The 15,221-nt window shown below is 37.7% G+C and overlaps 1 protein-coding gene across 2 annotated transcripts in view; it reads right to left on the bottom strand.

Moving 5' to 3' along the window:
• The window catches only part of Tti1 (Telo2 interacting protein 1), a 116,385-nt gene that overhangs the window by 29,564 nt on the left and 71,600 nt on the right, over positions 1–15,221 (bottom strand). For both annotated transcript variants that reach the window (XM_081759617.1, XM_081759615.1), the window contains one exon: positions 1,730–1,948. In XM_081759617.1, the coding sequence (XP_081615743.1) occupies positions 1,730–1,948 (219 nt within the window). The remainder of the gene's footprint in view (positions 1–1,729; positions 1,949–15,221) is intronic.

The raw sequence follows: 15,221 nt of genomic DNA, 5'->3' as shown, positions 1-15,221 counted from the left end.
TACTGCTGTTGACAACCACAGCAGATGAAGTACCAAGATTGAAGAAGATGATATTATTTATTGAAGTTTCACGTCCTTGTAGCGCCGAGGCTATATAAAATGCGGATCTATAGTTTAAGGCGGTATCCGAATTATTCTAGTGCGTTCAAATTTTTAAATGCTGTCCTACTGAAATCGAACCCGGAACCACGTGTACCAAAAGTAGATGCACTAGTCACTAGACCAACAGGACGAGTAAGATTTAAGATATGCATACTGTGTAGCGCTACACCATCTTATATACTGAAGATGGAAATCAATAATCTATAATTTTGACATTATTAATCAAATTATTTTCTATTTATATCTCTCACTTGGATTTGGTTTGTTTCATTTCTTCTATCCATTTGTCAACTCTTGCAGACAAGCCGAAAAAGAATGGCATTGTGTCTACAATTGTGAAATATGTTGTTTTGCCACTGTATAAGTTTATATCATGTAATACTGTGTATGCATTAATTTGTAAGAAACTATTACGAATTCTTCTTACATAACACTTACGAACGTATTTCTCTCAAACTCACAATTGTCTGCAAACGTCGAAATTTTGAATGTGAGACACCACAGGTAGTACTTTTCCACGTTTTCAGTACTATCTCTTCCGTGATACATAAACTGAGGATTTTCTACTCTCAATGAATCGATCTCTAGTATCTCTACCAGTTGCTAGTGGACCAATGCTTCTACCTTTCATAGATAAACTGCGGAGCCCACAACGCTAAATTTGAACTCAATCTTTCTTATGAGAAGTAACACTTCTAACCACCTTTTGTCCAGTCTCAAAGTTCTACTAGAAACTAGTAATTTCAGTGAACTTCACATCAATTCGAATTCATCTACATATAAAGATGAACTGTTGTCAGGTTCAACAGAAGAAAGCCACCAACATCTATAACGCAAGTCAGTAAAATAAATATGTTCCCTGCATACTCAATTCACTACATTACATAAAACACACGTTTTCTTAATTGAACATCTGTGTTAAATGTTTCATTTTGTAGGAAAGCTATAGAATTACCAATACTGCACTGGATTCATTAATAATGTGTGTCTTTATGGCACTAATTAATCTAGTATGTAAGCTCTATCTATGTCCCTATAGCAGTGCCACCTATGCATGTCTCTATATTAAATTTCATATTTAGTAATTCATCCCCATATATTCTATATACGTAGTCTTATATACGTCTTGACGAGCTTGACAGCAGTCAGCGAAATTTTTTTGACGTTTAACATGTTTGCTTAACTTCACTACGGATATAGAAGAGCAAGAAATTGATATCAATTTGATGATAAACCTTTTGAGTTTATTGATAAGATTGTCCTTCAAGAGCTTATTTATAACTTTAATAAATTCTTTATTCTTTTATGATTTGTATTCGCTGAAGTAATACATTTACAAATTAAAAAAAGAAAGAAACTGTCTTTTAAGTTGTGTCCTGTCTTTATTTTTCATTTACTCATATATATGATTTACCTTTTTATAGAGAAAAGATTTGTCAGCCATTGTGCAAGATCATTACAACTAATAAAAATAATGCAATTAAGTGTTAGAAATTGGAAAGCCACTTCTGATTAAGACATGGAGTTCCTGATTTAAATGCTCTATATAGAACCATTATAGCTTCTTCTAATGCCTTGAATTAAGAATTATATAGAAGTGCTATGGAAGTAACGATAAGACAATTACCATTCCGCAATATATTATTCAACAGCCACGTAACTTCCTTTCTATAGGATGTGCTTCCATGGAACATATCTAGAAGGTAATCACATATGACATTAAGGTCAGCAAACTGTCCAAGAAGCTGGCACACATTCTCGAGATTTTGTAAGCACGCTTCGTCTTGAAAGTGCCGAAAGTGATTCAAGAATCTTCCACGAACATATCTTTCGCAATTTTCCAAATCTAGAAATAAATAAAGAAAAAAGTATGCATGTATAATTATCATATGTGGCAATAGTTTTAAAAAATTACTACTTTAAATCTTCGTTTTAAAATTAGATATATCTTTGCCTTCAATAATCATAATTATTCCTATTTACATGCTATAGTTCAATACAAAATCCCTGTAAAAGACAACACATACAGAGGATTTTAATGCTGATGTTATACCATAATTACAATTGTCGATTACATTAAACAGAAAAACGAATGTTGTCTTATAAAATTTGGTCAGTTATGCGAATATTTCATAAAATTCAACAACGTGCAAATATAATTATTTTATTCGTTTCATATGAACTAAAGCGTTTTTCACAGTCCTTTGCACCCTTCAAAAACAAACCGCGTAACTTGATGTTGTATCACTGCGCGCATGTTGTTGATTGGTGAAGAGGAAATTATTTCGTCTGTTTCCCGCAATATTTCTGCTGCAGCACGTGCATGTATTTCTGCTACTGTGATGTGCATTACTCGTCTCACTCTCACACCATTGCCGTGATATAGGGCAAAATACCCAATAGTATATAATCCCCCCCTCCTTTAAGAGCAACTGAACATTGTTATTTTTCTCCAAACTGTAATTATAGATGAAATTACAATGAGTTATGTTAAATTATCAACTGAACGATAAAGATATGGCGCTGGTATGTAACAGCAAGCATATTTATCATTATGGGAGATTACTTCTTTTTCATCTATTACCTAAATCATTACGCATATCCATGAAAAACAGATAGTACTCTTCCCCCTTAAGTTCAATTTATTGATATGTATCCTTACATTGCATAGCATGCGAATGTACAAATAGTAACTTCAGTACTACAAAGTAAGTAAATAAATATTCTATGAGAACACGAAAATTAGCTATTATAGGTCTTAATTTTCTTCAAGTGAATTGAACAACGTTGATATCTTGATATTTGCTTTTCTTCTGCACTTACAGGTTTGCCTTGTTTATGTTTAACAGAATAACTCGGAGCAGCAGGTAACTTGCTGGCTTCCTTGGGCGCATCTTTACATTGTGGCGCGCACTTCGCGTGTTTTGTCATTTGTTGTAACAGTTTTCTCTTACTAATTCGATTTTGGTTCAAGATTTCGATCCCATATAGATACATACATATAATGTTCTTACTGTGCCTTAACAATACATTAATTACCATAATACATTGCATTTGTTGTGTACTATTTGCTCATGGAAGAATAAACTGTTATTAGTCTCATTTTTAATGATGCTAACTCATAGTTATTTTTCAGTTTTTCACAAAGAATGGTTGTCAAACAGTTGTGTCATTTCATGAAAATGGGATAAGAAAATGAAAAAGAGAAATCAAGTGTACTCGCTGTTCTTATTGAAGACAATAAATTCCTTATAGTATTTCAGATCTTTGTTTGACCTTTCATTAGAGATGAGGAAATAGTCAATTAAAAAAAAAAAAAAAAAAAAAAAAAAAAAAAAGAAAGAAAGAGAGAGTGAGGGGGATAGAGAGAAGATAAAGAGGATAAAACCTGTTTTAGTGATTCATTACGAAGTTATATGAGGCTAATTTTTTCAGTTATAATTTGTATATCGCCTTTTGAAAATGCGATCAGAATAAATGACCATTTAAAAGATGCAAAAACCGAATATTCGGTGCCAGAAATGAAATAATGTACAAAGGAATCTTCAACTTTAAGAATTTTATAATATTGGTTAGGAATGTTCATAGCCTTTGAGTCTTATTTTTTTCTGGCTGCAGTAAATTTAAGAGAAGGTACTATATGCATGTTAAATAATGTGTCTTTATTCCTATGTAGAATCTAAAAAGTTTCTTGGAATTTGTTGAATAAGATGTCGATAGAGTCTTCATACTCTCATGACTGATATTAGTTTATGGCGTAACTTTTCTGTTAGATATCAAATGAAAGGATAAGTCACGAGCAGTGTTCGAAGTGGAAAAAAACCAGAGGCGGTATGTTTTATTACAATTTTGACTCGACATACCAGATATCTAAATGTTGAAATACAGTGAGAGTATGTTGCCTAAAAGTTTGCATTTCCATTTACATACGAGGAACTTCTCTTCAGTTACGGGAAGGGGGGCGTGGAGAGACTTTGATCCCTCGCCTGCAACTTTCTGAAAAAATAATAAAAATATCCCTTTATGTTGTATTATAGAGAATTATACACGAAAATATTCAAAAACCGAGTTTTTATATTAACAATTTCCTGCGGGAAAACTCTCAGATCCCACACTCGATTGAGGGGTATTCCAAACCTCCAAAAGATCCACCCCACAGCCCCACCCCACCCCAAAGCCCTAAATCCGCCCATGCTCAAAACACGTCATTAACCTATACGAATTAAGACAAGAAGACACACACATACATAAGAAAGAAACAATTCAATTTGGCACATCAAAATATAAACTAGATGAACTTCTTTGAAGACATCTCACTTTAGGTATTAAAAAAAAAAAAAAAAGAAAAGAAAGAAAGAAAGAAAAGAAAAAAGAAAGGAAAAAGACACAAAAATGTCAATTTTGAATAGAAGTCGTGAGTACAACTGCACATGTTTCTAGATCTGATAATTAACTCCTTTGTGGCTATGTGATCCGCGTACTCGTCATCGGGCGGGAGACCCGCGTTCGATTTCCGGAGCAAATTTATGTAGTTCGGATCGCTCGTTCGGCTGTAGGTCCAACCTTGTTGTTGAAGGGGACGATAAACTTTAATCCGTCCATCCAACCATAGATCTGCTAGTAGAGCCACTAAGTCATCTTGTAACAGTGGCTCTGAATCCAAACATTTTAGGTAGATTCTCAGCTAGAAGAAACGTTAGGAGTGGAGATAGTAAGTTTTAGTTGTAATTTACACTGGTAGAAGAAATTCAACGTTCTGCCCTTCTTCCTTCTGGTGCGTGTCTGCGTTTACATAGTATTTCAAAGATTCAGGAGAGCAGTGCGTACGCCACTGCAAACGAGAGAAAATGGTTCCTGATTCTCCTATCACAAGCCCATGCAATTTCATTTTTAATCTCATTGTTTTCCCCCCTTCCGTTATTCATTTCTTAGCACAAAATTACATGTAATATTTTTTTGTTTAATTAGTTGCAACATTTCTGCACTGCAGTCTGCATTGTTTACAAGAGGTACAAAACTTCGTGAAAATCAGATTAAACACCTATAAGTACAAAACAACGATGGAATAATACAAAAACATCTGAATGTTAGTGTGGCGAGGACACAAATTCCATTTTTCCGCTTCATACGTGGTTGTTTTGTCAAGTGACTTACCACCACGACAATTCTTCTGCTGTCTCTCGTGGCTATATGATTAGCGTACGCGCCTATCGCGCTGGAGACCTGCTTTGATTCTTGGTGGGGCTCATCTGGTTCGGATCTCACGTTAAGCTATAGGTCCACATCTCATACAGAATCGTTGCTGAAACGGACGCTGAACTCAAATACAACCAATGCCCATTCTTTTGTGTTTTTGGAGCTTTATTTTTAAAAACCCCTACTAACCAGCTATTTGTTGTCAACTTACGGAATTTATTCGGCCAAATGGCGTCTCGCAGATACAAGTGAAAAGATTTATGAATTTTTTTTTCTTTCTTTCTTAAACTCTATGCTTAACAGACAGTGAGTAACTGGCCATCATAATATACCAAAATCGAGTCTCGATGCATGGTTGTGAGCTTATGGTTACCAAGCTCATTCTGCAAGGTAATGGGCCAGGCAAGTTAGGTTGACAAATAGGCGTTCAGCAGAATTAATTCGGAAGAAGCTGATTTTTTGTACACGTGTTCAGATTTGGCTTAGACAGAATACTGAACGGCCGCCAGTTAAAAAAAAAACAAAAAAAAAAACCGGTTTTTCAACAGTTTTTAATGTTGGTGCGGAAACCATGCGAGACTTTCTTTGTAGTGCGTTAAATTTAAAGTTCAGTGAACACAAATTCAACATCCTGAATCAAATCTCTTCCTTCTGCCACAAGTTTTCTAAAAGCCAGTATTTGTAAATATATTAACCATTGCACGTTATTAACCTTTATGCAATCACGTTTGGTATCATTTTTTATTTACATTTTCGTCATCACCAAATAAAACCAAACTGAATTAATAAGTAGCTCGAATATGGCCGCAAAACCTAATCTGCGATAACAGCCCCTGCCACGTTTAGCTGAGTGTAAAGGTTCACGTCTACTATCACCAGCAGATAGTAGCACGTTTGTCCTGTCTTTCAATGTATGTTATAGACTGTGACAATATTTACAATAATTGAATCAACTTTAAGAGATGAAATATTTCAAGTCGGTCCAGAAAATAAATGGGTTCAATAATGAAAGAATAATCCGTGCACTTTTGTGATATTTTGTTTCTTTCCATCGCTAACAGTTCAATTATTGGTATAATAAATAAAACAAATTAATCAAAAAGTGCACGGATTATTCTGGAATTATTGATTCAATTTAATTTGGGCAAAGTTGAAATATTACTGTATTCAAATTAATTCAATTATTGTAAATATTGTCGTACCCTGCAAAATTTATTGGAAAGATACAGGATACGTGCTACCTCTGTTGGCAACAATACAGCCTTTACATGTACCTTAATACAGACTTGCGGATAACGGGTAGGCTGAGGTTGACTTGCTGGGATAGGGTATGAGAGACGATTTACCCAGCCATAAGGAACATTTTTTTAAATACAGTATACGTAATGCTATATTAAGTCTGATAATTAACTTGAATGTACTGATACTCGTTTCAAAACAATGCCCTAGTAACTTGTGATGATCTAGGTTTATCAGGACCGAACTGAAATAGACATTCATATTCCCAGTCTTCAATTCAAAGTACTCCTTTGCAGCTGATTTCTCGAATTGATTTATCTTAACATCTTCACCTAAATGTACTGGCCGTTTCCTCTCTATTTCTGGTGTTAATTCTTTTTCAGTCATTGTCCTTGTTAAGGGTTCAAAACAATCCTCGTCAAAGGACTTGTCTTTATCGCCTCTGATTCCGTCATATTTTCTTCTCCTTCACAGAGTAGATGTCTTCAACTTCATCTAACATGTTAACTCCTTCAATTGACGCAGAAAGCATCATATTTTGGAATCCTAATCTTATACAGTGGAAACATGCAATATAACATTTTAAGCCAGTTTTTAAACAACTGCACCTTAAATAGCAACCTTTTGATATTCATAAGGAGCGTTCAAAAAGAAACGAACCGGAGGCGAGGAATAGAAACTCTTACCTGTATGTTAGAAGTATTGCCCCTGGCTTTTGAGGCACTTGTACTACTGCGACACAAGGCGGTGAATGGCTGTCTTGTAGAATTCCCTGGGCTGCGTTGCAAAACCGGTTCCGAACATACTGCTGGACATCGTCGTCCGAGGTGAATCGTTTGCCCCTCAGAGCCTTTTTAAGGGAACCAAAAAAGCGTAATTGCAGGAAGAGAAGTCTGGACTGTATGGAGGGTGACCAAGAACCTCCAGCTTGAATTCTGCACTACTGCCCTGACTGTGTTGGCTCTATATGGTCGGACATTGTCATGGAGCAAAATGAACCCACGGGTGAGCTTGCCTTGTCGTTTCGATTTGAACCCTTGACGAAGGTTGGTAAATGTTTGCGCGAAACGCTGGGCATTCACTGTTTGTCCCGTGCTACAGCATGTCTATCAGAAGGAGGCCGTCTTGGTCAAAGAACGTCAGCATAACCTTTCCTGCACTTGTGTGGATGGCCTTGGATTTTTTAGTGGTGGTGACCCTGGATGCTTCCAATGGAGATGCTGTTTCGATTTTGGTTCGAAGTGATGACACCAAGACTCATCTCCAGCCACCACTCGTGCTAGGAGCTCATTCCCTTCCCTGGCATAGCGCTGCAGATGATCAAGACAGTGCGCCATTCGACATGCTTCATTTTGTGGTTGAAGACTGACACTTTGCGCCAGTTCAGTCTTTCCGTCATGATGGTGTGCACACTTCCGACGCTCAAGTTGACCTCGGCGGCTACGGCTTTCACTGTAACTCTGCGGTCCTGAGTCATCGGTAATGTGGTGCGGTGGCCCGGGCTGTGCATCATCGGCTAACGACACCCGTCCTTTCCTGAAGCACTTGGCCACTCCTTGATCCTTACAAGGGACATGCAGTGTTTACCGTACACTTGGGACATTCTTCGATGGTACGTTCCTTCTATTTCTTCCGTCGTCAGAAAACGAACAACACCTCTTTGCTCTTCCTTTGACGCCTCCTTTTCACTGTTGCGCTGCTCACAACACGACTGACCGCGCTGGACGATTGGCGTCTGCTTTTGCTGGCTTTAGAAGTCACATGGCTTGCACACGTGACCCTCTAGCGGCGGGTTGTGAACTTCCGCGCTCTTGTCGGAAAGCCTATTTGTTTACACACACAACAATATTACCGTTCTATCACAGGTGTGCACATTACAGCCTTTGGGTCGTTTCTTTTTGAATGCTTCTTATACATACTAATTGTTTCACGAGATTTTCGGATGCTGGTGGCTTGAACCTGATGACTGGAACCAAAGCAATCCCATTTTATTTCTGTCATCACCATTTTTCAAGCTGTAACACATTGCCCAGCCATACTTCCATCTAATCAAATACTCTAAGTAGATGTTGATGGGTTGGAAATGACTAGGAAAGAGATGACACAATTTAGATGCTAAAAGAATATTATACGCAAGGATAATATTTTTTTGGATGAGCACATACGAAAAAAGAACGAGAAAACATGCAAAAGAAAACAAACAGAAAAGAGAACAACAGAGATGCTATTTCTATAAACTGTTTTACCAAATACTCTTTTATCTAACTCAAAATAACTTATATAAACTACATATCTATATTAAAAGGAAATCATAAGACTGTTGAACTTAACAATATTATGCACCTCTAAGTTGTTAAATACAAGTGCGTTCTCTTTAGAGGTAAAATTTCTTTGTACATAGATGCTAAAGCTTCCTTTCACTTCCACAGAAAGTACAGCAAACTTTGTAGATGTTCTAGAGACGACAACATTCGGATTCTTCTTGAAACTAACTTCAAAGTTGTATTTGGCGACACAATTTAACCGTTGCTTCATGAAAGTAGATAGCCCACTCTTGTTTTTCTAAGCTTTGGTATCAAAAGGTTTTAACAGCAGCCGTCACATAAGAGGTGGTCTTCCTAACTGCAAGTTCGAAATTTCAAATCGAAATGGGAGATGCCGCATATCAAGCAACACTGATGTGAGCTCAGAAATTCAAAGATGTAATTGTTTTCTTTATATTTTGCATGGTTTGCACATCTGAAAACTGCATTTGAATGCTGAAAACTTCACAACCACCTACCAATGACACCCTACAGTGCATGTTCTATGAGTGGCCATCCCACCTCATGCATTTTCATAGTCGCTGTATCAAGTTTGACTTCACACGCACGAGATGTCCTATGAAATGTGCTTACACGCTTGCTGAATGCGGTTCTGTAGGTATCTTATATCACTGGGTTTCTCATCATACGCCATCTGCTTCAAATGGCCTCACGGATACAAATCAAGGAGTATAAGACATCAGCTAATCTAAGCGGCAATTTCAAGGGACTATGGCGACCGATCCACTTCCCTGGGAGTTGTGCATAGAGTCATTGTTGCACACCAACACCACAGTGGGGAGAGGCTTTTCGTGTTGAAAATAAGAAGGAAAGTTGCCGTCTGAGTTCAGAAGAAAAAGAGACACATGTTCCTGCAGGAGCGCCAGGTATTGTTGCGCCTTTAACGTAGTTTCGATGAAACATGGACCAATGATAAAGGTATCGCATATCCCACACCACATCACTACTTTGCAGGACTATGTTTCTTATCGGATCATCCAGCTTGAATTATTGTCACACCAGTACCGATAATTATGCCAATTGACTGCTCTATTCAACAGAAATAGGCCTCATCGCTGAACAGTATGTTGTGTATAAACGAGGGATTCTATTTGTGTTCACTCGTAACCCACGTGGAAAACTACCTGTCAATCCAGGTCATCCTCATTTAGTTAATGTTGCATGTTCAGCTTATGATATGCAATATTCGGATAATAGAGGACTGGCTGATACCAGTTTCCAGTGAAAGACGACAAATAATGGGTTTAAAACTCTTCACAAATGGACGTAAACTAGAATGATCGTTGATGCTGCCTCATTTGTAGCAGTCTCTAACATCGACTACGTGCCCTATCTTCCACAGTGCTAGTTTCTTGAAATTTAGCGATAACGCACGTGACCGTGCTGTGTCATACTGAATGCCTATTTCAGTGCCGTTTGTTGCACTCCTCTACAAATCTCTGAAACTGCGTTCCTCAGATATTAGAATGATTTCTATTTTCTGTCTCTTTGTCATAGGATCTTAGGTCACCTGCAACAATAGGAGATTCTATTAGTAACAATTTGACTTTTAAAATTTTCAGTGTCCATAACGTGCAAACTATACAATACATGAAATTACACCTTCGGATTCCTGAGCTAACGACATTGTTACTTGATATGCGGCATACTCCTTTTCCAATTCGAACTTCGAACTTGTATTTAAGATCCCCATGTACCCACAAGTTGTGCCCTCTTCCATTACTAGTGTGTCCCATTAACAGATCTTACATTTTTCTTGATTTCATAGTTTTCGCTAAAACTGAAAATTATTGAAAAACCTCAAACCGAAAATGGATTTTTCAAAATGGCGGCCGTTCCTACCGTCGCCATCAATTGAGTTTTTCAGTATTGTTTCTAAACCTGATCTGAAAAAAAAAAAAGCTTGTTTCGAATTAGTTCTACTGATAAAGCTAATTTGTCTCGTCTATAAGGCCATTGGTAAGGTACTGATTTTTAGAAAAATGTAGATTTCATAGAGTTACTTTTAAATGTTCGTAGCTCAGACTCTATTAGCCTACGGATATAAAACAAGTGGCAGGATATGCAAAGCAGAACTAAGATTCGGAAAATACAAAGGTTAGTCATAAGTCTTTTAACATTCTGGTACACAACATGCCCGTTTTTATTACAGTATAATGAAAGCAAGTAACAACATTCAAAGTATAGCCTCTTATGTTGGACTGCTTGCAGTCACCTTTCTTCTAGTTACTCCATTCCACGTTGATACCATGTCAGTCACTTCTGTTTCCATCTTCTGTTGGTTGGTGCAGCACCGTGACTTCAGGTACTCAATCAAGGACCAAAACAGGTAGTAGTTCGAAGGGGCAAGGTCAAGATTATATGCCAGCCGTGGCACCAATTCCATGCCATCAAGTTTCTGAATTTTTTTATTCTGATTCTCGAGCCAAGTGTGGGTTTGCGTTCTCCTGTTGCAGCAGGGCGCGCTTTCGGTTCATCAATGCAGGAAATTTTTGCACCATGGATACATCTACTCCTACTGTTCGGAATAAATATCGGCATTGTTGAGTGTTAGAAACAAACTCGAATCGAATTACCCCATCGAAGTTCCATTATACAAAGAGCATGACTTTATGCTCGAAACAGCTCTGTATGATGATCGATTCTGGAAGTTGGCTCTTGTTATACAATTGCTTTTGCACATTAGGATTTCGGGAAAACATCCACTTTTCGTCGCATGTGACAATCCGTTTCAGGAAATACGCATCACGTGAATTTTGTAGTAGCCGTGGATTTTTAACACACTCGCCTCTGAGCCTAAGCTTGGTTCAACTCATGTAACATACTCTCACAAATACAGTTCCAAAGTGTAACGCGTGTATTTACCAGATTTGTTTGTATCAGTCGGAAAAACACAATTTAAGTATTCTAAAATAATGTAAAATCGCTTAATTAAGTCGACATTTACTCCAGTTATTTCGGACGATTTTTCAGCATTACGAAAAAACCTGCGGGCTGTATTGCAATCATTGGTGTTTCCTGCTTGTTATTTCAGCATATCTATCAATAGTCCGAGCTCACTACGAAATTTTGCTGAGGACACGTTTCTTTTTTATTCCATTTTCATACGATTCTCTTTGCCTCGTACATGCCAAGCTTTAATATCTAGGTGATAGGCAATGTGGAGAATACATTCCATAAAACGTATCGATGAATAAAGCGGAGAGAGTCCAAAAGTCAAATAGTTTTATGAGAAAGAATACCAAGATTATTCATCTCTCTCGGTTTTCCTCCACATAAGTAACACATCTGCGTAGACGCGCACGAGGACACAGAATTACACACTTTTCCATCAAGCATACAAAAAAATCATCTTAGGTCGAACGATAAATTCCTTGTCACATACAGTTATATGATCAGAGTGAGTTTCTCGATTTGGTCTTCTACTTTCTGGACTTAATTTTGTACAATTTCAACCGTTTCTTTAGCAAACACAAAACTTATGGGACGATAATATCTGGTAGAGGATGGAGTGGGATTTTGCCAAATGACACAATTACGATTGTTAGTAACACTGTACAGTTGAATAGGGATCATAGGTACACCAAACAAACTCTGGTCAGCTGAATGCTCATCTAAAAAGGTTGACGATACATACTTTGTTGCATACCATCACAGTCCCACTTATAACAACAATGTTAATGTTGCGAACATCGGACAAAGTTCGAAACACTTCTTGTGTTTTACTAAGTCTTCTTATGGAATCATCAAGAAGCGATTGCACCGGTATGTAACGGATGTTTCTGTGATTTTTATTTCATCTGGATAACAATGTTGCTTAGCATCTCTAACCTTATGATAGGTTGGATACATTTTACAGCCTGCTTATTTTGACTGATCACGCACGACATTATACTGGTTTTTAGAAAGATTCGCATCAACTAGCAACGCCAAAGCTTCATCCTTTGATGATTTCGCCGGAACTGGAAATGCAGCGCTTCGAGATTTCTTGATTTTCGCACCCCGTATGGGGATAGAACGACAAAGCTCCTTGGCGATAGCTGCCGAGTCGAGTTTTTCTGCCTTCCGTAGTTTTAATTGTTGCCTTCGACAGTTCCTCGTTGCTTATTGATTCTATAAGTTCTTTAACTTTTCTAATTTGCACTTTTGAGGTACATTTTCGGTTTATCGCGTTTATTTTCAACAGAAGTATCCGTTGGCAGAACAGGCTCTATGTTGAGATCCACTTCATTTTCCAACCACGTTGCATTGTCTTCAAGAAGCCTCCCCTGGTGCCGATTGGTTTTATTCCATTTAACTAGTACGTATATCATAAATACATGTTCTTATTCTTGCTCGCGAACTAGTGGTCAGTCCTACTACTCCGGTTTCTTCCATTATGTAATTTGTTAAACGTTCCAAAAGCTTTGTTGACGCATGGTGTTCCCACATCTAATATAGCACGCCATGTAAACACGGGGGCTATTTTCACACCACGTCTTGCGCAACCTTGTGCAAGGTTTCTCGATTGTTTTAACTTCTAACCTCAATAAGCTTTCAGGGGAACTTAATCCGCAGACTGAACACCACAGAACACCTTCTTGAAACCTTGTCTGTAATTCACATACATTTTTCCCACACGTTCACACACACTCTTTTCCCACGCTATTCTCCAGGAACCCTAAAATACAATGCAAAGTTCAAGTGTTCGATCTTCCCTTCGGACATCCTCAATACTATTCCAGCACTGCACTGATCACCCTGTGTAAGCATAGCAGGACACAAGTAAAATTAACTGCTAGTACAAAGCACATCTGTAGCAAGCTCTGCGCGCGTGCACTTCGTTGCCTCCTTTCAGGCCATATTTGCAACTTTTGCACGCGACCATCGCCCGAATTCGTGGCAATTTCATATCAACAGTATATTTAGCTACATATATCGCAGGTATTCTTTGCTATATTGCATGGTCGCAAAATTGAATAAAGTTCCCTTAGATCGATGAAATCTCTCACTGTGCGTCGCGTTATAGGGGAGGAAAATTTCCCTCCAAAGTATGGTTCTTATTTTGTCTTGACCAGCAGTCCGTTATTAATTGATTTCATGTACACTAAGTACCACGCAAGCAGATCATGGTTAGAATATCCAGTAGAGCGACCTGACTTTTGTATTCGACAAATACAAAGGTCGATCAATATGTTTTCCCCTTACTATGAAAGATTGAAGTAGAACTATAATTCACACTCACTATTAGTTCTTTCTCACATAGTCACAGTTGAAACACACTCCTGCAGCCCAGTCTTTCAGATTCCACAACCCTTCTCTGTAGAACAAGTCGAAGTGGTTAGAAAATCAGTACTTAACTTCGGAAATGGCTTCCACATCTGAAGAAGAACGCCCTCCTTTCAGCAACTGCTTCATTTTGAGAAACAAGAAGTGTGATGGTGAACGGTTATTAAAATATGGCAGACAGAGAAGTAGTTGGAAGCAGAGGATTTGCACAAGATTCATGGATTCTTGGGCTTTGTGGGCGGGAGCATTGCCCACTAAGAGCCGTCGTTGGTGAGCATCCCATAGCGCTCTGCCTATAGAGTATCACAAAGTTTGTGCAGTCACACTACGCCTATGGGTTGAGTAATCAGTAACAATAACACCCTTGCAATTTTAGAGATCGCTGAAAGAGGTCTGCCATCTCTCGGTTCGTCCTCCAAATTCAAGTGACCACTTTTTTTTTTTTTTTTTTTTTTTTTTTTTTAAAGCTGCCTTTCCATGTTTTAATAGTGCTTAAGGATAAGCACATGTCACCATGAAGTTTTCATCTCTTCATAGATCTTATTGACTTTCATCTCCTGCACATGTAGGAACTTTATACGTTTGCTCGATATTCTACTTTCAACATTTCCGACATTTTCACTACTTCCAGACACCATATTTTCAATGGTTTTAAACCTAGAACCATAAAAGTTCATAATTAGTTTCATGATACATTGGATTATTTGCCACAATATTTCTATACGAGGGCAAAATACACTGACTGACCTTCGTATTTTCAAAACATGAAACACTATTATCCTCACAGATATTGATACAGATGTAAGCTATTTTAAGTCTTGCATCAAACAATTTATCGAACAATTATATTCCTGAGACAAAAGGTGTAAATCTAATTAAATGTAGAAAAGAACGCGAATATACAAAGTCAAGTGTGTAAGTGACGTAAATTAAACAAACGCTGAAAAAGCCTGTTGAAAGATGGGATTGGGATTCTTCACATGGTAAACCTGATATAAATTACTGATCTTTATCGTATTACAAATGAATCATAATGTAGAACAATTAAAAGCCAATGTATACTGCTGCCATTCTGGAAACGAAGTTTCGAAG

The sequence above is a fragment of the Thermobia domestica genome, chromosome 5 (assembly GCF_964235325.1).
Source record: "Thermobia domestica chromosome 5, izTheDome1.hap1.1, whole genome shotgun sequence".
NCBI lineage: Eukaryota > Metazoa > Arthropoda > Insecta > Zygentoma > Lepismatidae > Thermobia > Thermobia domestica.
Note: the sequence above shows the minus strand (reverse complement) of the source record. Positions and strands in the feature narration are given on the sequence as shown.